Raw genomic sequence first — 25,644 nt, 5'->3', positions numbered from 1 at the left:
TCAAATCTTCCTATTATTTATTTATTTTTTTTAAATGGTACGTGTAAGTTGTTATTATGAGCCCATTTATTTGGGTGTTTGAATTGGGCAAACGTACGTTTTAAGACCAAAACTTGAAAATTTGTTCAAACGAACTCTATATCAATTTAAATTTTCACTTGAACTTATCTTTAACGTCATGTTTACTATGAACCAAGCCAATAGTTACGGAAATTTCTGCGGTCTTCTATTTATTTTTATGTGCATGCCTCTATCCAGAGCCTAGTACATCATTAAAACGCTTTTGGCTGCATTGCATGTCTTGGCACATTCCTTTTACGGAAGGAAATCAAGTTTTGGCCATTATTTTAATACTAGCTAGGCAGATCTTAGCTCACTTCCAAACAGACTTTGGCCATGAAAAAAATGGATCTTTAGAAAACACTAAAAAAATAGATTCAACCCAAGTGCATGTTTTCTTTAACAGGTACATCTATGAACTCAAAAAGTCAGAACCCTACAGTGCTTCACAGTTTGAGATTGCAGTATAGAGCCTTATATATAACACACCCACTTCTAGAAACAAAGAGTGATAAGAAATCACAAGAGAAAATAATGCATAACCAAGAACATAGAAAATAGAACAAAGAAATAAAATGACTACATAACTTTAGAACAAAAGCACTTTACATTGCTTCTGAGTCCATTTTGAGTTGGAATATGCATGCTATTCCAGAAGTTCGCTTATCTTGTGAAGAGACTGGAGACAAGGAGTTAACTTTCCAGTACTCACCCCTTCTCTTCTCATCTCCATAGACCCATTTCCCTTCCTCTCTCTTTTTCTCAGTTCCACCACTATCTGCACTTGAAATTGAAACTTCTCTCCACTTGCACCAGATTCTCAACATGATGTAAAGCATCACAAAGCATATCACTGTAGAGATAAAGACAATGACCACTATAATTCCCACCACTTCAGAATTGGATAGCTCTTTTTTTCGCTGCCTCACGGATTCTGAGCATGATAATAGTGGTGGACCACATAGCCTATCATTACCCAAGAAAGAGCTGAGTGGGAAACCAGAAAAGGTTGAAGGAAGTTGGCCTTGGAGATGATTATTTGACAGGTTTAGCATGTGGAGGCTGGTCAGTTCACCAAGTGATGAAGGTATTTCTCCTTGGAGTTGATTAGAAGAGAGGTTAAGTCTCTCTAACTTAACAAGGTTTCCAAGAGAAGATGGGATTTCCCCGATGAAGTGATTTTTACTCAAATCCAAGATCACTTGTAACTCAGTGAGGCTTCCTAGCTCAGATGGTATTGAACCTGTCAAGAAGTTTTCTGAGAATCTCAGTTCATAGAGCTTCTTACACTGTTGGATTGTTGAAGGAATGGAGCCCAAAAGGTTGTTTCTTTGCAGTGCAAGGACATTAAGAGAAGTTAGATTTCCAATCTCCGGTGGGATCTCTCCCGAGAGATTGTTGCTCTGGAAAGAAAGTTTTAGTAATCTTGAACAGTTTCCAAGCTCTGCAGGCACTGTTCCATAGAACTGATTGGATGAAAGGTCTAACTCACCAAGTTCTTGTAAGCTTCCTAACCATGGAGGCATTGTGCCTGTGAACTGATTATTGTTAAGTAATAGGTGTTCTAGTTTTCTACATTTTGAGAGTTCAGGTGGCAGTCCTGCTGAGAGATCGTTGAATGATAGATCAAGAAACTTGAGCTCTGTGAGATGGCCAAATATGGAAGAAATGTTTCCAATGAAATGATTTTGTGCAAGGCGGATACGGCTTAGATTTCTTGACATGGCTAGTGTAGAGGGAATGGGACCTGAGAAGCTGTTGTTTGTTAAGTCTAATACAGTCAGAGCATTTGAACCAGAGAGTGGAAAGATAGTTCCATTAAACCTGTTGTGAGAGAAATTTATGATTTTGAGGCTTTTGAGAAGGAAGAGAGAAGTGGGAAGAGGTCCTTCAAAGGAGTTGTTATAAAGAGTAACGAGGCTCAATTCTGAAAGGAACCTGAATGTGGGTGGCAATGATCCAGAGAGTTGGTTATCTGCTAAGGCCAAAAACTGAAGCCTTTTGCAGTAACCCAAGCTTGGTGGTATTGGACCTGACAGGTAATTCTGCCTCAGATGAAGCCGAAATAGATTCTTCAGCCTCCCAATTGTTGCTGGAATGGACCCTGTAAAATGGTTTCCAAAGAAATCAATTGCTGTCAAGTTTGTGCAGTTTGTTAACTCTATAGGTATTTGTCCTGACATCTGATTTTCATAGAGGGAAATGACACTCAACATCTGTAGCTTCCCAATCTCCATTGGAATTCCACCTGTGATTAAGTTGTGAAACAGAAAAAGATTTTCCAAATTACTCATGTTTCCTATTTCACGAGGTAGAGCACCGATGAAGCTGTTATTATTGAGTGCGAGATCTTTCAGGTTCTGTAGTTTGTCCAGGAGTGATGGAAGTTCTCCTTCAAACCTGTTATCAGAAAGGTCTAATTGTTGGAGTGAGGAACAGTTGAGTAGCTCCAAAGGGAATTTGCCCGAGAGCTTATTTCGAGCCAGAAGAAGTTGTTGCAAATTTGAATTTCTTAGGCAGAAGTTGCCTGGAATGCTACCTGTCAAAGCATTGTTAGAAAGAACAAGGGATTCAAGATTCTTTAACTGGCTATTGAGAAGGCTTATGGCTCCTGAGAGATTGTTTTCTGATAAGTCAAGCGTCTCAAGCTGAACCAACTGGTTAAGCTCTGAAGGAATTTCACCACTTAATTCATTCCCAAGCAAATTCAAGTACGTCAGATTGGAGAGACGGCTTAATGCAACAGGAATTGATCCAGAAAGGCTGTTGTTAGCCAGGTTAAGAATTTTCAGTGATTTAAGCAATCCCATCGACGAGGGGATATCCCCTTGGAGCTGGTTGTTTGAGGCTGCAAAGTTTTCGAGTTCTTCACAGCCATGAATCTCTTCTGGTATAAGGCCACTGAGACTGTTATTCTGCAAATCAAGAAATATCAGATGCTTCAAATTACCAATCCCAATTGGAATGCTTCCATTAAATTGGCTATAAGCAAGAGCCAATACTCTCAACTCAGTCAAGTTACCAATAGTTGGTGTAATTTCACCTGTCAACAAGTTATTTCCTATTTTAAGAACTTGCAACTTCTTCAGTAGACCAATCTCTGCAGGAATCTTACCAGAGAGGTAATTTGTAAAGAGGAGCAGTATCTGTAGATTTTGAAGCTGTCCGAGCTCTGGAGGTATCGAGCCAGTGAGGGAATTTGAGGACAAATCAAGTATTTCAAGTGAAGTGAGGTGCCCAAACTCATGTGAGAGTGAGCCTGATAGTCCTGAACCAGATAGATTCAAGCCCAGAATATGAGCCTGATCATCTGAACATGTCAGTCCATTCCAGCTGCATATGTGAACTTTGGCAGACCAGTTCTCAAGAACTCCTGCAGGATCAGTGAGTTCTGATTTAACTCTCAGCAGCCAATAAGAATCTGTTGAATCATCTCCAATAGTAGCTGCAAGAAAACTGCTAAATACTACAAAAAGCAGCCTCAAGTGAGACATATGAATGCTGTCCATATCAAAGCATATGGCCAAGATTGATTTGCAATTCAAGAATCAGATACCTTACTAAAGATTCAATGCTATTACTCAGGGAGCTTAATCCTATTTAGAAAGGTATGGCAAAAATAACAAGAGAAGCTCAAGTTTAACAGAATCAGCAGATTTGAAAGCAGGAATGGATGGAATAGAAACTCGTGAGGAGAGAATTTGAATCAGAGATAAGACAGGTTTTAACTGCTAGGGATGATGGAAGCTAAGGGGATTAAATAGTTTTATCGAAGTAGGCCTACCTAATCAGTTTGTAAAGGAAGCTAATAACCATAAAGTTATTAAGCTTTAGCCTCAAAATTTTCACTAAAGGCAGGAGATGTCCCTTTTTTTTCCCCTCCACCTTTCAGTTCTAATAAAAGGTGTATATGGCAGTTTTTTTCTCATTTGTCTGCTCAAAGCAATTATGCATTATTCTCTCATGTCTTAGTAGCTTGTGAGATGAGCAAGTGCATTGATAAGATTTTGATGGGCATGCTGAAGGAACAAAAAGTTAAGAGAGACCACTTGTGCTGAAGTGAAACATATAATTTGGTCTTTCTCTTTTTTCTTTTTTTTCTTTTTCTTTTTCTCTAGGCTCTACTTGCTGTGAAGTTTAGAATGGATTTCCACCATAGAACAAAAGATTTTCTGTAGCTGTAAAAATTATAAATGAAAAATAAAAAAGAAGAAAGATTCCCTATTATGTTTCACATAAAATTTTGTTTTAGAATCTATTAGAATTATTCCAAAAAAGATTTTGTTTTACTATGTAAGAGAAGTGGTCAAAATAACCTCATGGATTGTCAACCAAATAGGTATAAACCCATCATGTTATTGAAATACTAGGATGCTTAAGTTGATAATTGGTCACCCTACATTTTTAGCTTTGCTAAACAATTCCTTGACAAAGTTTATTCGGCTATCCAATGGTGAGTATTAAAACATCAAATCAAAAAATAAAAGAATACAATCAATGAATCTGATTTAGGCCTTTTTTTCTTTATGTATTTATTTTATTCCTTTTGCGTGTCTCCGGCTTTGCAAAATTCCATCTCAATCTAATGAGATAATAGACTATTCCAAACATAAAATCTCCTCACTCTTAACCTAAACTATACCTAATTCCAGATTAAATACAAGAAGAAAACAGCAAAACAAAACAACCACAGTGCTCAATTTCACATGACAATTGATACCAGCTGCATCAATCATGTTCATATACAGACAGATACAAGAGCATGTGAGGTTGGTGTAACACATCAAAAAAAAATACAGCATTAGCCCTATAAGCCTAATTAAATTTTGCTCTGAAAGACAGTGAGAGAGCCTAGTTTTAGTGAATGGATACCTGCTGAAAAAACAACCAAACAAAAGAGGACAAAGAGCTTCACCTCATTTTAATTTTCTATGACTCATAATTTTGTCCTCTTTGCTTTCACCTCTAGTTTTCTATCTTCAACTTTGCTTAGTTTCTTAGGATTTAAGCAGAGAGGGAACCAATATGAATGAGAGCACAACTAGGTGTGTCCCATCAACATTCAGACAAGGAAACAAAGTATGTTCTATCTGGACCATTTGTTACCCAAGTGCTTACTATTTACTTTCCACACGCAATATGTAGTTCAGAAACATCTTCATGTGTACAAATCTTCATGCTCAGGATATGTCCACGTCCTATTTTTCTCCATGCCATAAAATTTGGTTTGTTAAATAAACATATATATTACATTCTCTTCATATTCTACTCACAGCTACTGCAGATAATGAAAGCCATGTAGCAAGAAAGATTCCTTTCTTTTTGGTCATATCCAAGAACAAACATTAATAAATCATCTTACAAAATCATAAAGCCATGCAAACACAATATTCCATAAGTCAAATGGATCATTCCACAGGAACTTTTTCCATTTTCTACCTAATTGAAAGTCTGAACATTACCTACTCTGGAATTTAAAAGGAATCTAGAAGATGGTTAACAAAGACATACAGCCAAAGGAGAAGGTAAATTATTGAACACATCGATAATAAGAAACTAATTATATTCTGGTTTTATTTATCTTTCAATTAAAAGGAAAAGGGTCCCCAAAAAGTTATATTATCTGGTAATAAATACTATTAAATACACACTTTTTGATAAAATAGAATCAAAACCAATATAGAATGAAGGAAAACAATATTTTCAGTAATTGTTTTTACTTAAATTCAGTGAATCCTTTGTCTGTATGGTAAAACAATAATTTATTTATTAATTGAGGACCCCTTAGGCAGAGAAAACAGGCAATGACATTACCTAAGTGAAGATATTATATGCTATATCAAACTTTGTTGAAAAGGGAATGGTCAAGTCAGATAGTATTAGTATTATTTAGTCTCAACCACTAACCACTATTTCTTTCTTATGTTAATCAGCCTTTTCAATGCTTTCATACTCTAATTGTTTGCATCAGTTGTTGACTAATCATGCTAATCTGCCTTTTCATATGATAGAGTTTACATCATTCTTTTATTTATATAAGATGTTGACCAAGGTGCTCTTTAGTTATAGGTTTTTCTAGTCTTAGTAGCCAAATATTTTCAATGCCTATTGGGAGCCAGATCACTACGACCAAATATCAGAAAAGGATTTAATAAAGCTTCTCCATTTTTACACAACCACTTCTAGTTTTTTCATCACCTCTAATTAGAGTATTCATATTTACAAATCTTAAATTTGGAGTGTACTCTAGTATGGAAAAAGCAGGAATGGTTCTCGAAGAATTGAATAATGTAATTTTTATTATTATTTGTTGATATGATAAAATTTGAATTTATAGTGTGGGGCCCAGTAATTTATGGGCCGAGCCCATTTATTCATGGGGAGCCCTAAGGCCCAAGCCAAAGAGGGTTACAATCCAAATTCAATGACGTGAAGCACAAATTGGCCCGGAGAAGCAGCCGAGGACAGTGCAGTCCTCGGCTGACCCAAAGCTCCACCAAGAAGAAGGGCAAAAACGGTATAGGGACAAACTTGAAAGAAAATCTAAAATATCTAAGAAAGGCTGCCCTTACTACCTTCCCCATACCTAGCTTTGCACCTAACAGAGCCGTATGCTTTAGCTTTATCAACCACTCCCAACGACTTTGGTCTTGGACTGACGGGACAAGTATCAGAGTTGGAAAGGTTGACCCTACACGAGGACGAAGGAAAGTGAACGCAGGCTAGTATAAAAGAAAAAATAAGTAATATGGAAGGGGGGCTGGGAAGACTGGCAAAAAAGGAAGGGCTTCCAGTCCACCTCCAGGAGAAAGACTCCAAGGGTGAAGACACTTTAATCACATATGAACACCACAAAAACCCACCGCTGGGTAGCCAAGGCCTAGCCTTTCGAACCCACTCTCTACAAATGATATTGTATGGGCCCATTCATGTGCGAACCCAACACTACTGCGGTTCGTTGCGGGACGTGACCCTACAATTGGCGCCGTCTGTGAGGAAGGCTTGCGCGTTAGCTCGAGCGGCGGTGGAGTTGAGTTTCTGTCGAACAAGGGTCTACGAGGATGCCTTTACGACCGGCGACACGTTGTTGTTGTTCCGACACAAGTTCCCACTAGGGGCTACGCCTCGTAGTGCCAATGGCATAGCAAGTCTAGGGGCTTTAAACATCAAGTTAGCTTCCCCCACCTTATTCGAGGAGCTAACCTTTAGGAAGTAGGTGAATTAAGAAACGGAATACAAGTTTTGGACAGAACCAAGGCCTTGTATGATCCACGGACCCAAGCCTCTGGGGAAACCAACTACTTACAAAGAGAATACAAGTTTTGGACAGAACCAAGGCCTTGTATGGTCCTCGGACCCAAGCCTCTGGGGAAACCAACTACTTACAAAGAGAATACAAGTTTTGGACAGAACCAAGGCCTTATATGGTCCTCGGACCCAAGCCTCTGGGGAAACCAACTACTTACAAAGAGAATACAAGTTTTGGACAGAACCAAGGCCTTGTATGGTCCTCGGACCCAAGCCTCTGGGGAAACCAACTACTTACAAAGAGAATACAAGTTTTGGACAGAACCAAGGCCTTGTATGGTCCTCAGACCCAAGCCTCTGGGGAAACCAACTACTTACAAAGAGAATACAAGTTTTGGACAGAACCAAGGCCTTGTATGGTCCTCGGACCCAAGCCTCTGGGGAAACCAACTACTTACAAAGAGAATACAAGTTTTGGACAGAACCAAGGCTTTGTATGGTCCTCGGACCCAAGCCTCTGGGGAAACCAACTACTTACAAAGAGAATACAAGTTTTGGACAGAACCAAGGCCTTGTATGGTCCTCGGACCCAAGTCTCTGGGGAAACCAACTACTTACAAAGAGAATACAAGTTTTGGAAAAACTACGTTACGTAGACCTTAGAACCTCCCCGAGGAAAACTCTCCATTAACAACTGGGTTAATTCCTGAACTACATGGATTCTCTAGTTTGCCCTCGGATCCTCGACACCAAAGGGACCAGTACGGAATGGAGCAACGTGTTTCCAAAAGCATAATCGAAGTCATTCAATGCTCAGTCACCCCCTCGGATGAATCATTTAGAATTTATCGTTCTCGGACAGTATTCTCGCACTTATTACAGAACGTTCAACCGTTGTCTCGGTTAGTTTCCTAAGTTTAACTTAATATGAATTGTTATTATTATGCATGGTAGTGTCGGTAAATAAGAATTAGCTAGATTGTGTTTCAAGGGCTCTTGCTCTAAATATCGCTGAGGAGAAACACACACCTGGGGCACACCCATTCACAAAGTGGTGTTGCCAAAAGAACAGTATTCAAAACAAGTAAATAAATTTCCATTTTTACTAAAACAAAGAAATAGTACAGCGTACAATGTAAAGCTGGAATCAGCTTATGTTAAAGCTCACTGTATAATTGAAAAGGAAGATACAAGAGAATAAGACAAAGCAGAAGAGGCAGTACAGACAAGAGGTTGGCTTCTAAAGCTAACCACATAACCAAAAAGAAAGAAAGATACAAGAGAATAAGATAAAGCCGAGGAAGTGGATCAGAGGAGAGGTTGGCTACTGCTCCAAGACCTTGTTCTTCCTCAATACTTTTACATGCCCATAACTCAGGTAGCAAAAGAAACCCAACTCGAGCCTCACACCGCTGAAGGAAAGGTGCAGGGAGCCGGAAGTTGAGGAGCCTTCATCAAAAATTTGCCTGCGACAGGGCAGAGGCGATGATGGCGGAGAATCTTTCTTCTGACACACCAAAATTCTGGCATGAACAGAACCTGCTTCGGATTTTGACTAAAAGAGGGAGAAACACTCTTTCCCCTCTGTCGAAGCGGAGTATTCTCTTGAATTTATGCTTCCTTTGCCCGTACCTCACTATTCTGAGTCTCAGGAGGACACGGCGCCTCTGTGGCGGAAAGAGTTTCTTCTCCCCAACCCTCGCCTCAAACATGTTATGCTAAGGGGGGATAGCACTGGATATGGGAGTTGTGATTTGGGAGGAAACTGAAGAATTGGTGCGTAGGTGAAGCAACTTTCTCTCCTATTTATTTAAAAAGATAAGGTGGTGGCATTTAATTCACGCAACGTCCCAAGGAACGCTACAGACAAGATGGCTCTGGCTCAATCTCCAACGCCACCTGCAACCATGGGATTAAAGGAGTCTCGGGAAGGTGCACCTCGAACACTGGGACGCCAAAAAGTACCGCGTGACCAAAGACTACAGAAATACCCTTTAAGTTGTGGGCCTAGTGAATTCGCGGCCCAAGCCCGTTCTGCATGGGGGCCCAGGGACAATAGCCCACGCTGAGGAATAGCCGTTGCCGAGGATAACCTCCTGCTCGGCACCTCGCGAAATACCTGAGGAAAAGAAGAAACTGAACTACAGCCTTCGGACTCAAGCCTATGGGGAAACCACCTACCTAGATGACAAAACTAGGTTTTGGACAGAACCAAGGCGTTGTGAAGTCCTCGGACTCAAACCTATTGGGACGCCCACTACTCGGACGGGGAAAGCCCTCGGCTCAAATACTGTAAAATGTTAAGGCCGATAAAAGTGTTAGGATGATGGCGAGACGCCCCACTATTTGGTAGCCTATGGGGGCTGTTCATTCTTGCGAGGGATATGTCTTTGGATGATTACCTCCTACACCGCATAGAGCATCCAATTCTAATCTCGGCATTGTTTTGGGTAAGTTTCGTTATTCACAGATAGGCATTGCTGTGTCAAATAATTCTATTAAAGTTATGGTGACATCTTTTTATTAGCAAGTATTTTGGCCTTAGTTGTCATTGGTTCAAATGCTATATTATTGTGCCGAGCAGCGCTTGTAAACTTGTAAAAACATAGAAACAGAACATGCGAAGCAAAATAACAATAATTTTTATTAATATGAAAAATTATTACAACATACAAAAAGGGGCTTAAACAAGCCTATACAAAAGATGAATTGCCGAAGCAACAATAACATCCGCAATACGGATAAGTAAACAGTCAGGGTTCTTTTAAACTCGTCTTCAAAGTCTCTCCAATCTCTGCCTCAGTATTGCTCATATTGAGAGAAGAACCTTCTTTAGGAAAAGATGAAGGAGAAGGAAGAAGAGGATGGAGGAGATGAATGAGGAAGATGGAGGAGATGAATGAAGAAGATGGAGGACATGAGTAAAAGAAGGAGGAGAAGAAGAGGGAAAAGGTGAGAAGGAAGAAAGAGAGGCAAAAGGAGGCGCCAGTGAACGAAGAGAGGAAGAAGCAGGGGCACTTAGTCCCTGCCCCAGTCCTGACTCTTAACACACTGGTGCCATATTAGATATGCTCATGAGAGAGCGGGTAGTACTGATGATGTGTGTCCTCGGCTCAGTCACGCCAAAAATGTGACGTGACGAGTCCCTGCTTCGGATTTTGGCTGAAAGAAAGGCGAGACAAATCTTGAGTCTCCGCCATCCTTGCCCTGACCGAGCCATTTCGAGCTTCGTTAGAACATGGTGTTTCTGGGAGGGGAATAATTTTTTCATTGCTTATTACTACGGTGAGTGTATTTCAGGTTAAGGTATAACCGGAGAATGAAAGTAAACTCCGGAAGGAATCTAAGGGTTTCAAATTTTGGGGGGAGTAAAGGGATTCATCTGTGGGAGAAACAACTCTTGTTTCTTCTCTTTATATAGGGGACGAAGAAAATGGTACTTAATGAGTTCAGATCTCCAAGGAAATCTGCAAACATGAATACGCCCGTTTCATTCCCCCACGCCATCCAAAACCGTTGAACCTGGGAGGTCTCGTAAAGGGAAGATATTAAAGACGTGCTTCAGATAACCAAACGGCATAAACGCGTCGTGCGCAAATCAAGGGGAACATCTTGTAAACCGGTACATTCCCTGGGCAGGTGAAGAGTCGCCAGCGTCAGTCAAGGGCTGAATTAAATGAGCCATAATAAAGGCTCGGTATTATCAAAAACCCCCTCTCCAACCAGGAAGTCGGACAACAGGGTTTTGAGGGGTTATTGTGGGGCCCAGTAATTTATGGGCCGAGCCCATTTATTCATGGGGAGCCCTAAGGCCCAAGCCAAAGAGGGTTACAATCCAAACTCAATGACGTGAAGCACAATTTGGCCCGGAGAAGCAGCCGAGGACAGTGCAGTCCTCGGCTGACCCAAAGCTCCACCAAGAAGAAGGGTAAAAACGGTATAGGGACAAACTTGAAAGAAAATCTAAAATATCTAGGAAAGGCTGCCCTTACTACCTTCCCCATACCTAGCTCTGCACCTAACAGAGCCGTATGCTTTAGCTTTATCAACCACTCCCAACGACTTTGGTCTTGGACTGACGGGACAAGTATCAGAGTTGGAAAGGTTGACCCTACACGTGGACGAAGGAAAGTGAACGCAGGCTAGTATAAAAGAAAAAATAAGTAATATGGAAGGGGGGCTGGGAAGACTGGCAAAAAAGGAAGGGCTTCCAGTCCACCTCCAGGAGAAAGACTCCAAGGGTGAAGACACTTTAATCACATATGAACACCACAAAAACCCACCGCTGGGCAGCCAAGGCCTAGCCTTTCGAACCCATTCTCTACAAGTGATATTGTATGGGCCCATTCATGCGCGAACCCAACACTACTGCGGTTCGTTGCGGGACGTGACCCTACATATAGTATCTAGTATTCTAGTTTATGATAATTACTATTTACCATCGAATTAAGACACCAACAATAATCAAAGAATCGAATAATGTATCTTTTTTTATTTATTGACATGATAAGATTTTACTATCAAATTAAAACATTAATGATTTTTTTTTTTTTGTGTGTGTAAGAGTGTTTTGGTCACAAGTATATTGTTAGAGGAAAAGAGATTTCACCAATTAATTGGAAAATATATCTGAAATGAAAAATACATATTTTTTAAAGATATGACAAGGATGAAATCAAAGTCATCTAAAATTTTAAAAAATTAATCAATTATTATTTTCAATGTTACTAATATATATATATGGTATGGCTGCATGTTAAATATGTTGAGTATAGGATCGAAAAAGCTTAATGCAATGGGAGTAACGTAATGAGAGAGGAGTGCACTAAATCCCCAGCCCCCTTTTGATTCTGCTATTGGCATTCAAATTCAACGAAGGGTATCTGCAAAATGAAATTTTAGGGAAAGTGCAATGAATTTTTATGGCAAGAAGGTCAAAAGAGTTGCACCCATATCATTATCACTTAAGGCCCAACAATTTCATATACATGCGTAGAAAAGAGAGAGAGAGAGAGAGAGAAAGAGAGGGTGTTAAAGATTTTGCACCCGTGTGGTAGTGCTTTGAGCACTACCCTATAGACTTTGAATTTTAAGGTTCCTTAAAGCCCTGAAGTTCTTTCACAAAATCTGTCATGTTTGACAATTTGCGAAAGAGTTTTAGGATTAAAAAAAACAACTTCAAATTAAAGCCGGAAGTCGGAACTTTAGAAGAGGGTATATTCATGTTTCAGCTGTATAGTCACTGTATATACTTATGCTCTCACTAGGGCCGGCTTAAGGTATTGTGGAGTCTAAGGCAACAACTTCAAGTGAGGTCTATTCTTATATTTTGAATATTAATAAAATATTTATTTAACTTTTTTTTTTTCATTTGAAATCTATTTTTTTAGAAAAAAAATTACAAATTAAAACGAACCCATCAAATTATTCAATGACTATATAACTAAAATTAACACTATTCATTGAATGAAGTAACCAAATACTAAAAAATTATGATTGAAAATTTTAATAAAGTTATATATTTGATATTTCTAAATAGAATTTGAGTATAAATTTATTTACTAGTGTAAGATTAATGAGTTATTTTAACATTTATGTGTGAGAGATTAAATGATTGACCCATTCAATGAAAATATTTTCTTTAAATAGTTTTTCTTTGATAAAAAACAACTACTTTTTTATTTTTTGGTGAATATTTAGGGCTTAATTAATACTTCTATTGGTATAGGAATATCTCTATTGGTAAAAATTTAGGGGTCTTTTTTCATTGGGGGCCTTAGGCGGTTGCCTATTTAGCTCACCCATTGAGCCAACACTGGCTCTCACAATATGTGAGATCCACCACATGTTGTGAGAGAGCTGAGTATACTAAAAAAAAATAAATAAATAGGGATGTTTATCCCATATTGGTTGTGTGTGCCTAGTGTTCGCTATTTATAACTCCAGTCTATAATTACAAAAGTTAGGCCTTTCTGATTTATGATGCATATTGCATAATATCATAATATTCATTGATTTTCAATATTGCTAATCAAAATCTAATTTCTTATAGACTTTAGTGGAAGTAGAAAAGCCTTGTCTTAGTAGGATTTGAATGATCAACTTTATTACAACACGTTTAGTGCAACTTTCTACTTATGTTCTCTTATGGTATGTTACTGCATTGTCATCCGACATTTTTTGGTGTCATAATGTCATTTCCATCGTTCGGTTACACTTGGGTGTCCATTGTCATTTTTCACTGGTATCATGTTCACATCAACCTTACCAACTTTTTGGTGGGCCGACTCATATACTGTATCAGGGTAGGTGGATACAATCATACGACAGCAAATTTCTCTCAAACTTCTTATCTCTTTCTATATATAGCTAAAACCTGAAGCGTAATATTTATTATTACTATGCTTCTATTGAGACACATCAGTAGCCATATCATTCACTTCCAACTCTCTCTCTCTCTCTTTTAACTATTTTCTTTTTATTAATTTTCTTAACTTATTATTACACATTCTCAAACCTGTTCCCCTCCCTTTTACCCTTTCATCTTCCCACTACTAACTACCTTAATATCTCTCTTCTTCTATTCCTTTATTTTCCTTTAATTTTGGCTATTCTTATTCTCATCTTCTTATTATATATTTCCAATTTTCTCTCAAATTCTGTGCATAGTTTTCTTACACACAAAATGTTATTTCTCTCTCTCTCAAAATTTTTTTTTTTTTTTTTCATTTTTTGGTGGTCTTGATTTCCTATAATGTGACTCCCATGGATTTGTTGTGCTAGAGAAATCATGGTCCACTCCCAATCCTTTGTGATCATGGTTCAGTGTATCAAAAGTTTTTTTTTCTTCTCGTATTTATCATTAATATTTGTTTGCAACTCTTTGCATCAAGCCACATCATAGAATTCATGTTTGTGATTTCAGTAAATCTGATGTAGATATGGGAGTAAGGAATAAGTATACTACCAATGCTTGGAAAGCCTAAGTATACCACTGTTAATTGTCAATTACAATTGTTGTTTATGTTATCATTGTTATCTATTGAATTGAAGTAATGAACCTATATACTTGGCCTAAATTGAACATGACTGTGGCAATTTTGAGATGCATATCCTTTTGAGTTATCAAATATGCCTAGACCATATGAGTTTCTAAGTCTTCATTTTTTTTTTTTTTTGGTTGAGATTATGAGTTCCTTTCCAAAGTATTATTGATAATTGTGAATTGAAGAGTTTCATAATTATTTTCCTTCTTTTTAATATATATTTTTAATTTTTTACATCCTATAATGTGGTTGATGTGGTATGGCTAGCCTCATATTACACTATAAAAAAATGCAAGTATATTTTCAGTTATTGAATAATTAACGTTCTTTTGCAGGTTATTGAATTATTTCAATCTCATATTATCAACGTAAGCTATTTTCAAAGTTTACTTTAAGCTGATGAATTTTGATGTATTTTAGAACTTTACTTTAGATTGATGTGATTTAGTTTTGTATTTTTATGATGGTATTTTTTTTCTTTGATTTAATAGATGTCATCTTATTACATTATAAAGATAGTATATTAGAATATATCATTGTTATATTATATAGCATGACTTGAATAATTTGATATTTATTACTATATCTTATATTTTTACTTTTTTTGTTCTTATCTTATTTTTTATAAATTAGTTTCTCTATCTCTCTCTCGATTTTTTATTCTTTCTTGCAACTCTACTTTAGGTTGACGAATCATTATATTTTTTAAAACTTTATTTTGGGTTAATATGTTTTAGTGTTATATTTTTTAGTTTTCCATCACAAGTAATCTCTCTCCCTCTTATAGTTTTGGTTTGATTTTTGTTTGAATTACTTAGTTATTTTGTAAGTGAGAATTTGAATTTATATAAAAATAAAAATAAAAAGTCTTGGATATGTATTTGAATATGCCCATCAATTATTTGAGTAATTGCAATTTTAATATGATTTTTTATTATCATAATAATCTTCTTTAAGAGAATGAGGAATTCGAATGATTTATTCAAAACTTAAAAAGTTTAATTGCACAAGAAAAAATAAATAGAAAAACATAGTGCACTATAACATAATTTCGAATAATATGAACCACCTCATAAAGGAATAATATCAATCAAACGCAACCCAAAATAATATAATGATATATTGGTATAGTTAGAAAGATGAAATAATTTTATAAATTATTTAATTTTTAGGGAGAACAAAATTTAGAAAACAAATTATATTTTATACCACAATTATAAAATAATTATTTATTCCCACACATCACATGAGTTTGCAACTAGTATATGTTTAAGAATAATACGCTAATACCACAACATTTTCATTGCTTCTTGAACAGGCAAGTTGTTATTTCACATGGGCTTTCTATTGACTCCACTTTATTATTCACCATTGACAACTTAGCACCTCAAGACTTCATGGGAAAAATTCTCTCTAGACTTATTAGAGTCCACCAGAATTTGAATGCAAAAGAGATTTGGGTAATTCTTCTTTCATTTTGGCCACTTGCAAAGCACAAAGGCAGGAGTGTTTCCAGAAAAGGAGATATCCTGGGTTTAAACCCAGAACCTTGATTGTAAAGTGCAGAACCAGATGCATGATAAAAACAAAAAATGTGAAGCACCTGCTCATGCAAGCTCAACATATATATAGCAAAGTACAATAATGGTATCTAAAGCACATTGCAACCTGCATTTTCAACACAAAAGTCCAACAAAAAAATTACAAGAGTACAAAAGTTTAAACAAAGTACTCCGGTAGACAAAATTTTCAACATGTTGATGACAGAAAGAGCTTAATGCTCAACAGGCTTGCTCATGTTTTTACTGTTCTAGATAACCTTCAAAAATGCACATTTGTCAGGAATATGATCAATCTGTAGTTAAAATGTTCTATATACAAGTAACAGTGGAGCTTGATGAACATGTAGACATAGAGCATATCAATTCTCACAAACTCAACTCTCCTGCATTTAGATTTTTTTGCCTCAATCTCGTGCAATCACCTTTTAATTTCCTTTAGACGAGTTAATTGCTTCAATACCCATTTCATTTTGAGTTCCCAGCAGAACATAACTAAGCTAAGAGTCCCCCTCCAGATTTATTACATCACCTGAAACAAGACCAACTGCAGTGTTGTTCTCTATTAGGTGAGGTGATAATTTTACCAATCGTTTTCTGAAATTCTTCACTCCACACTCATGGCAGTAGAAGGGAAAAACCTCATCAGGAAGCTTGAGAGAGACCATATGCAGATCACCCCAAGGAATTGGAGGACATTCAGCAGCGTACTCAAAGAGCTGTTTATTGCTAAGTTGTGCGAGGTCATTTCAGCTCCTCTAACTGTAAATGACAAGGCTGTCACCAGTTGTGCTGCTCTATTCAGCTGGTGCAATCTATAAACCTGTTAAGAATAAAGACCTCTTTACTTTTTTTGCTAAAGACCTCTTTACTTTAAATGAAGATTCCATGCAGGTCTATCCCTAACATCACTATTAAAGTTTTTCGAAGGAACACAGTTTTAAAGTCTTTTGACTGATTCAGACGCCAAAACAAAAAAGTTTTAAACCATTAACCTGAAAGCTGCTAACCAGGCAGCTTAAAAAATAAAAACTCTCACAAACAGTTAAACAATGAGAAAAAAGCATGCATATCAGAGTGGATCAGATTTTATCTTTTATCCATTTTCAATACTGAAAGAAACACCAAAACAAGTTTGGTCAGAAATGAGTGGCATTGCCCTTACCTGAAAGATAATTGGAATAACAGACCATGAAGGGGACTTCTTATATCTTGCATACTGCTCAAATGCAAATTGGACAACAATTCCAACCAGGTATGGAGCGAGAGTTGCAGATGCGGCAGGACCAGTCCAAGGCCAAACCAAACCCATTGTCACCATAGGAATTATTAGACTAAGCACCAGGGCAGCTACAGAAGATATACGCTGTCCTAAATGAGTGACCAGGGTTCTGTTAGTGCCTGTAGCAGAATCTGGCTCAATAGGCCTCCTTAAGTGGTCTATTAGAAGAACAAATACTGCAACTCCACAGTAAAAAAGAGCTTCTGTGAAGAACAATATGAGGAAATCTGCAGATGGAGAACAGAAAATAGCTTAGAGATTGAAACAATTTTAACTCCTAAGCCAATTCACAGAAAAGGATTTAAAAAATAGATGTTTTGTATAAGCCAAAAAATCAATATGCAATCCATAAGGACAAGCAAAGTTTGAATTTCAGAAATTGTAAGACTAGCATTTGAATCTGACCAATTGAGCCAACTACAGATTGTTCTACCAATCCATTCCATTTTGAACCATGTCCTGTATTACCTTTAGGCTCTCACAAACACATTGATGTTATTCCCATCCATGTCCTTGTTGATTATTGCCCTTTCTTTCAAGAAATTTCACCATACCATTACTCATAAATCTCTGTTGAATAAGCTTTTAAGTTCACTTTCTCGAACAGTGCATATATTTTCTAGAAACTTTAGCACCATCATATCCACCTAGTCCTCAGCAACTAAAACACTCCTCAATAAAACCCAAAGCATCCTAAATAATTGCCTAGTGTCCACCAGTAATTGCCCTGTCCTTTGTCCCCCCCATTTCTAAAAGCAGCATCAAATTTCACCTCCTATTACAGTGACACATCTGAAATTACAGGGCAGCACATACAGTGATACATCGCAAGACCTAGACAGATTCTGGAAGAATATAAAAGGTTATATCCAATCCACAATGCTCCCAGTTTTGTAAGGTCTAGGGTAGGTGATTGGAACTTGGAAGGCCGTCTTAGCCTCTCTCTCTCTCTCTTTTTTTGAGAGGCTAAAGCAAAATGACTAGAAAAACATATAAACCATCCCCCCCACCACCACCACCAAAAAAATAAATAAATAAAGAAGGAGAAATCACCTTGCCTGTTCTTTCATTATCCAATGTCCAATCTTTTGTTTTATTTTGATATTTTGTTAAAAGCATGTTTTAAAAATTCAAGATTCTCACTGAAAATAAATAAGGCAATTCACAAGATCAACATAAGAATGTGGGGTCACCTGTCAACAAAGAGTCCTCAAATATAGTGGATAATATTCTGCGCAAATAAAGTGATGGGAAAATGAAAGAGGCTACAAGGACAGCTGGACCAACAAACCATAGTAGGTTGCTCGGGCTCTGTTGTGGGTTTGATATGACGATATCATTCTCCCTTTGATAAGGACGGTTATAAAATGAAATTAAACCCGGCTTCCCACTAGTTCCCTCAAAACGGATATTTGGACTGCTTGTGGGAGAGACTTCTACAGCATTAGGATGATTATTTTCTTGCTCTGAAGCATCTGGTTTGACCTCACTGTATTGTGTCTGTTCTTCAGAAGAAAAAGCACAAAGAATGCTTCGCCTCTTCAGGAACCTTCCATTTAAATTCAGCTTTCTTGCTATGCACTGGCATGACTTGACTACAATACATATTTAGAGCCTGAATTATCAATGTGGCACTTTTCACAGAACAAATCAAAGTAAACTTCTTATATTTTAGGCAAGAAATACTCAACCAAGTCATTCAATATCTAGATAGATGAAGAAAGGCCTAGCAGCTATATTCAAAACAGAGTCCAAAAGCTCTCATGTTATTGTGATTTGTATTTAGACTTCCTAGTTTGAATAGTTTGCAGCTAGGTCAAAGAGAAATGAGTGCACCACCTAGTTTGCAGCTTAAAGAAAATTTTAGAATTTTGAAAACTATCAAACACATATGGAAGTTACCTTTAACATAACTTAATTGCTGACAACCATGTTGTTGTCTCTCAAAATATCCTCGTGATAAGCTCAACTGAACATCAAAGCGAAAAAGTTATAGGGAAGACCAATTTGCACTTTTTAAATAAAATTACTTGCCACCCAGGGGAGAGAAGGGGGGGGGGGGGGTGGTAATCATAAATAAGATTAGAACAAAATAGCAATTCAAATAACTGAGTTTCTTCAAATAAAAATAACCTTTCAAATAATAATGCTAAAATCCACAGAGAGGGATGTAACACAATTTCTAGTATGGCTTCATACTTGACATTAAGCTACTGACATGCAGAAGCACAATTAGGTGTAATACCATGCATCCCATTCATGTTTAGGGCAATAAAACTATAAAAGTACCTTAAAAGAACTTAAAATACTAGGTCAGCAACAGAATCCTCTAGTTTCTAAAAGCCATGCCTTGGGTGTAAGTTTGTATTCCTAATCATTAGTAAAAAAAAATTATTAGCATTTACGCAGTAGCCATCCTAGCCATACATTATTTACGCATAGATTTTGCCTTTTCTTTCCTCTCTATATACTCTTATTTATTTAGCACCAAAAAAATAGCTAATTAAATACTACCACCAGTTTCTTTGCATAGCTATTTAAAGATCTCTTCAAAGCAAAGCAGTTGTTGAAAATACAGTGACATCATTTAGGACCTCTATTTATTTATTTTTAATAACTAACAACAGATGTGACCTCTACCAAAAGGATGAGATTATGGACAAAAAATATTACAATAGAGAATGAGGAAAAGGAAAAGAAAGAAGGAATGCAACCTACTAGGAGGTGACACAGCCAATACAAAAACCAAGCCATTGAACAAAGTTCTTTAAAGGCAAGGTTCTTTTGAGCATAGTAGAATTAGTATTATTGGTAAGTTACAAACGCACCTAATGGGTCTTGAACCCACCTCACCCTCCACCTAATACTTATAAGGGGAGGTGTCAGTTGAGCTGAGCTCATTGGCTTGAATAGAGTAGAATTAGTGCACATAGAACTAAGTGGTAAGCCAGGCTCCACATTTCCCCTCTGCCATCTATATGGGGCAAAGTTCAGCAAAGTGGCCCATTTACAAGTTATAATGCCTAGAGTTCAGAATCCATGTAAATACATTAAAAGTAATATTTGTATTTCTGGTATTGTAAATGATTAATGATTATGCACACTTACTCTCCCAGTTTAGGCATGTAACATGATATCAAAAAGCTGCAGGCTCTATCATCAGTTTCAAATTTTGTTGGCATTGATGATGATAAATTACCACTTATCATAAAACTTTAAGTGCCAATGGCCTTATAGCCAAGTGGCACCCAGGTTCCTTTGTAACTTCTTACTCAGGAGTTCTATCCCCCGCACTTACCAAGCAAAAAAAAAAAAAAATCATAAAACTTTAAGTTAGAAAAGGATGAATTTAACCATTTAATTAATTATTCTAACATTCTCCCTTGCATGGGGGCCCCGACTCCCCTTAAATACATGGGCCCCTACACATGATTTTTAGCTTTTTTTAATGGGAGGTAGAATGGAAACAGTGTTTGAACCCAGGAGCCACTTGGTCCAATACCCTTTTTTTTTTTTTTTAATTAATGGCATTTTATCTAAAAAGTAGATTACTCCATGCTCACGATGTTGTGATGAACACAAAGTAACCTAAACAAATTACAAATCATAATAACTCATCAGTTCTTCCAAAAGCGTAAGCTTTTAGGAAATGGTGAGTTCAATCATTTATTTGTCAGAATTTTGGCATCAAAATTCAATTATTCAAAGGTCCATAAAACAAATCCATTTGCAATCAACAATCTTATTAAAACTGCCTTCTCTTTTATTTACTTTTTTCTCTAATTATAATCTCATGAAAAGTGTTAAGTACTCTAATTGCAACAGACAATGTCCTAATGATACGTATATTCAGCTACACATTGATGTATCACCAAAAAATGCCTATTCAAAGAGAACAAATCAAAAGTGAAAAACAAGTAAGATTAATCTGCCCCCATTTTGTATTTTGAGTTGAACAAAACAATAGGGCTCTACAAACAATCCTATCTCTGTGCAATGGCCACTACTAGACCACACTGCCAATCTTAATTGAAACTACCTGACCCTCCATTTTATTTTATTTTCTAACATTGGCAACATCAATAGGCAGTGTAAATAAGCACTGGGAATCAAATTCATAGTTACTGAAAAACCCTGATGCATGCACACTCATAACTTTGACCCATCAAATTTACTTGTTAAAAAAAAAAAAAAAAAAAAAAAAAAGTGAAAACAGAGTAACCAAACTGAAGTAGAAGCATACCTGGGAAATTTTCGTGGATTGAAAAGGAGAGGAAACAGTTGCAACAAAACCAGAAAACGAAGAACTAGCTTTTACAGACATGTCTGAAAGCAGAAACAAACAGGACAAGAGTTTGTCACAGACTCAACCACTCCATGTCAATGAATTTTAAAGCAAACCCATTGGATTTGGAGAATATTTAAGAGTACCCATATGGGAATTTTCTCGAGAAAGAAAGGAAATGGTGGGAAAAATGAGGGATTGTGAGTTGTGGGTTTTGGAGTTTTTTAAGAGAGAGAGAGAGAGTAGCGGCTCTCTTTTGGACAATTAGTCCTATTACTAAGGTCATTATCAGCAAAAAAATAGGTCATTTATCGGCCAATCACTCTTTTCAATTTATTTTTATTTTTGATAACCACGACGGGAGGGGTGAGATTTTAGCATGGTTTTTAATACCCAAACGGTCAAAGAATCAGAAAAATTTAACTGATTTTTGGATTTTATCGGACATGTTTAGGATTTGATTCCTAGTTAAATCAACAAATCCAATCTAGTTTTTAAAACCATAGATTTTAGCCTTAAAAGTTTTTGTTGAAAATATTACAAGATGTCAATTAAATTACAAAACTTTTTCTTTTTTACCAAATTCATTAATACACCATTTTCTTTTAATCTAAAATTTAATTCACAGATAATAGTCCACTTTTAGTCCCTTAGATGATAGGACCAAACTAATAAAAAATGACATGTTGTCACACCATAAGTACTAAAAACGATCGCTTTGAAATTTTGAGGTGGAGTAGAAGAACAATTAAGGAGGCTCCAGGGAAGCTGCGAGATGTGAATGTTCCTTCCTAGGGTTGGTATGAATTGGAGTCATTTATTGTGTATGAGTGTATTTATGTAAACTTGGATTTCTTCAAAAATTGTTGGAGGGAAAGAGACCACTTTGAGGATAGGACCTTTTTTGGGTAGCACTTACCCATTTTTTGTTATCCATGTGATATATTTTGCCATAATGATTAGGGTGGCAAAATTCTCCACTATGTTGGATACATCTCGCCCATTTTGTCCTACGTAAGTTTTTTCCACCGCAAAAAGGCGTCAACATGAGATTGGGACAAGTTTTGCTTGTTCTGACTCATCTTGTCCAGCCCAACCAGGAATGTGTGTGTGTAGTTGGATATATATTTTTTCAATTTATATAATTTAATTTTTTTTTATACAAATCCTTTTTTTTTTTTTTTACATACTCGATTACCCTCCCCAAAAACTTGCTTTCTTTCTCTCCCACCTATCATTCCTCCTCTAGTTCATCTCTATATCATCAATGTCTAAATCACCTAATTATGGGTGGCAAAATACCTCTAATCTGCTCTATCCCATATTTTATGCATGCTCATATTTCTAGATGCACCTAATTATTAGTGGGACTATGGGAGGTGGTTTTTCTTTTTCTTTTCCTGTCTCAATCATGCTCATATTCTATATGCACATACAATATTAGAAGTTGCTTTGAACTATGAGTTTTATCATTTTAATTTATTTATGTAAATTTTTTAAAGGACAAAGTTTAGCTACAAAATTGATTGTAGTCAAAATTAGTTGTAGCCTAAGGCTATAACCTTACTCTACAAAATAAATATCACTACATGTTTTGAAAATCTAATAGTTGAATTGCATCTTTTACACTCTCAATACACATGTCAAATTTTGTGTCAATCGGATATTATTTACTATACGATCTATAAGTTTATATTTTATGCATAATTTTAAATTACAAAAACTTGCAATTTAAACAATTTATTGATGACATAACTATTGATCTTTAATTTTTTAGAAATTTTGCAAGCATAGAGGATATAAGAAGAAGATGTAATCTAATTGTAGATTTGTCAAAATTCACCTCTAATAAAAAGATATTAAGTAAGGTTGTTGCCTTAGGTTACAACTAATTTTGTAGCTAAGCTTTGTCTATTTTTAAAATATTATATTTAGGGTAAAATACAAAAGTCACCATTGAGGATTGAGTTAATGTAAGGCACTACTAAGATTTTTTTTTTTTTTTTTAATTATCTAATCTGCCCCCTAAGTTCAAAGAACACTTGTCATCATTTGGAAATTTTCTTGGGCCTCCAAGTCCTCTACTTCTTTCTCCATCTCTAACTATTACCATCTATCATTTGCTATTCAAACACTCCCTTGTGTTTGAAAAAATTGGTTTTTGGGGGAAAATAAAACAAAGCTAAGTGTCGATTATGCTTAAGGGACAAATTAGATATTTATGAAAAATCTTAATGTTACTTATCAATAGCCCAAACTTCAGGTTGGTTTTTATTTTTTACCATGTTATTTATTTACATTATTAAATAAATATTAACTAAACTGGTCGCTAATTCGTGCGATGCACGAGAAAATTTTTAGTAACTATAAGATTTTAGCAAATCAAATGCTTTAAAATTTGAAAATCTTAAAGAACTTACATTAGCACTCATCATTTTGTTTACAAAGTCAATACTAAATAGATTTACAAATTGCATTCTCATATCCTCTGTCATTTACAAAGTGACAGAATTCTTTTCATTACGGTTTTCATCCTTCTATTTTTTATTTTTTACCATTTTATTTATTTGCATTATTAATAAATATTAACTAAATTAATTATTACTTCACCAATGCAACTATAGTCAAACTCCATTCAGACAAAAAAAAAAAAACCGATAACCAATCCTTTTTCTCAATTCTTAATCTGCTCATGTTTTAAACCATGTTGGTAATGTTGGCCCAAAAGTCTAAACCCAGTCCATCTACACAGCTCCTGAATTCGTGAAGGCCGAATACCAACTCATGTTAAATTTTTGCGTTGGGCATAATCCGTACAAATTCCACTGTTGGCCAAACAAACTAGGACCAAGTGTAGTGGAAATTGAAGATGCTATCTCATGGCCCATTTCAACTTTAGGACCAAAGGGAAAGATCTTAGATACTGAATAGGGAGGTGTCATTTACAAAACTAAGAGGATCACCAAACTACATAATAGTATACATGTTGGTTTCAATTTTATGTTATATTGTTATCATCATACTTAGAAGTTTGAACTCATTCAACATAAACTTAAGTTGATTCCTTTGCACTATGCTTTAGATCAAAGCATAGATGCTTCCTACATTTAAGTTGTATATTACAAAAATTGTTATTAATTTATATTTTAATGAAATATAGTGTAAAATAGATAATCTGATATGAGGTGTTTTGAAAAGCAAGTACGTAAAAAAAAAAAAAAAAAAAAAAAAGAAAAAAAAAAAAGGTAAATTCTTATGCTAAAATAGACAGAAATTTTTGCACGAGCTGATACGAATGCTCTTAAAAATGATTGTCCTTTGCCCCTATAGCAAACAAGCTAAACACAATAGTCCATACCAAAACCTGCAATGACATAAAAGACAAAGAAAATATGCTTCACTTAGTACAATTATGCTACTTTTTATATTGGCTTCATCATATAAATTGACAACAATTATAAGATATAATAAATTTTACAACATATATTAAAACAAAAAAAAAAAATGATAATTGACTTCGATGTAGGGGTACGAAGGAAAGCAAAACTCAAATGATTCAACACTTTACTTAAATGTAGAGTAAACTAAAACAAATGAATCAAGAATTGATAACAGGTAGTGGTTAGTCAAGAAGTGTTCACTTTACTATTAATCTTCCAACAACAGAGTGAGATCCATCCAAGAATCTCTACCGTATCTATATTTTACCTTAGCTCAAATGCATCATAAATCATAAATCTCTACCTCTTTGGCCTTTCCCTTTATTGTCTGTTTGGTTTGAAGGATGGAAAAGTAGGAGAATAGAAAATGGAAAGAGGATGGAAAAGTGGGAAGATAGAAAAGATTTTAGTTTTCCTCATTTGTGTTTGGTTGGAAGGGTGGAAAAGTGGAGGGATGAAAAACTTTTTTATTTGGTTGGAAAGAGAAATGGGAGGATAGAAAATGGAGTTTGTATAAATTTACTTATATGTCCTTATTAAAAATAATGTTCAATTAAGAAAAAATAAGGCAAACAACCAACAAAAAAAAAAAAAAAATGCAATCATCCAAAGTTTATTAAAAATGAAAATTCATGTATGATAAAATATAAGAAATAAATTTAAAAATTTAAAAAGAAAAAACGTTCAAAAAAAAAAATCACTGTATGGTATTATGGTGAATCAC

At 35.9% G+C, this 25,644-nt stretch overlaps 2 protein-coding genes across 3 annotated transcripts; both read right to left on the bottom strand.

Annotated features, from left to right (window-relative positions):
- Positions 1 to 477: 477 nt before the first annotated feature.
- On the bottom strand, positions 478 to 4,116 carry LOC126702329 (LRR receptor-like serine/threonine-protein kinase GSO1). 2 transcript variants are annotated; one of them, XM_050401004.1, is made up of 2 exons: positions 3,176 to 3,477; positions 478 to 2,975 (listed from the first exon to the last, which is right to left on the bottom strand). In XM_050401004.1, the coding sequence occupies exons 1-2, from the start codon at positions 3,305 to 3,307 to the stop codon at positions 666 to 668; spliced, it is 2,442 nt and encodes an 813-aa protein (XP_050256961.1). In that variant the 5' UTR covers positions 3,308 to 3,477; the 3' UTR covers positions 478 to 665. The 2 variants fall into 2 exon arrangements, with proteins under 2 accessions (XP_050256961.1, XP_050256960.1); XM_050401003.1 differs by having other exon boundaries at positions 478 to 4,116.
- An 11,863-nt stretch (positions 4,117 to 15,979) lies between these two features.
- LOC126702320 (uncharacterized) lies at positions 15,980 to 21,746 on the bottom strand. Its single transcript, XM_050400987.1, has 5 exons — positions 21,439 to 21,746; positions 19,098 to 19,164; positions 18,389 to 18,790; positions 17,079 to 17,422; positions 15,980 to 16,736 (listed from the first exon to the last, which is right to left on the bottom strand). The coding sequence occupies exons 1-5, from the start codon at positions 21,517 to 21,519 to the stop codon at positions 16,521 to 16,523; spliced, it is 1,110 nt and encodes a 369-aa protein (XP_050256944.1). The 5' UTR covers positions 21,520 to 21,746; the 3' UTR covers positions 15,980 to 16,520.
- Between the last annotated feature and the right edge of the window lie 3,898 nt (positions 21,747 to 25,644).

Source organism: Quercus robur, chromosome 10 (genome assembly GCF_932294415.1).
Source record: "Quercus robur chromosome 10, dhQueRobu3.1, whole genome shotgun sequence".
Taxonomy (NCBI): Eukaryota; Viridiplantae; Streptophyta; class Magnoliopsida; order Fagales; family Fagaceae; genus Quercus; species Quercus robur.
This window is presented reverse-complemented; position numbering and strand designations above follow the sequence as displayed.

What these genes read in the sequence shown, in the direction of transcription:
- LOC126702329 (XM_050401003.1), bottom strand. Translation starts at nt 3,569, where the DNA reads ATGGACAGCATTCATATGTCTCACTTGAGGCTGCTTTTTGTAGTATTT.
- LOC126702320 (XM_050400987.1), bottom strand. Translation starts at nt 21,519, where the DNA reads ATGTCTGTAAAAGCTAGTTCTTCGTTTTCTGGTTTTGTTGCAACTGTT. An exon ending in AATCCACGAAAATTTCCCAG is followed by an intron (nt 19,165 to 21,438) that starts GTATGCTTCTAC and finishes TTTGATGTTCAG; the next exon opens with TTGAGCTTATCACGAGGATA. An exon ending in TGAGGACTCTTTGTTGACAG is followed by an intron (nt 17,423 to 18,388) that starts GTGACCCCACAT and finishes CTCCATCTGCAG; the next exon opens with ATTTCCTCATATTGTTCTTC.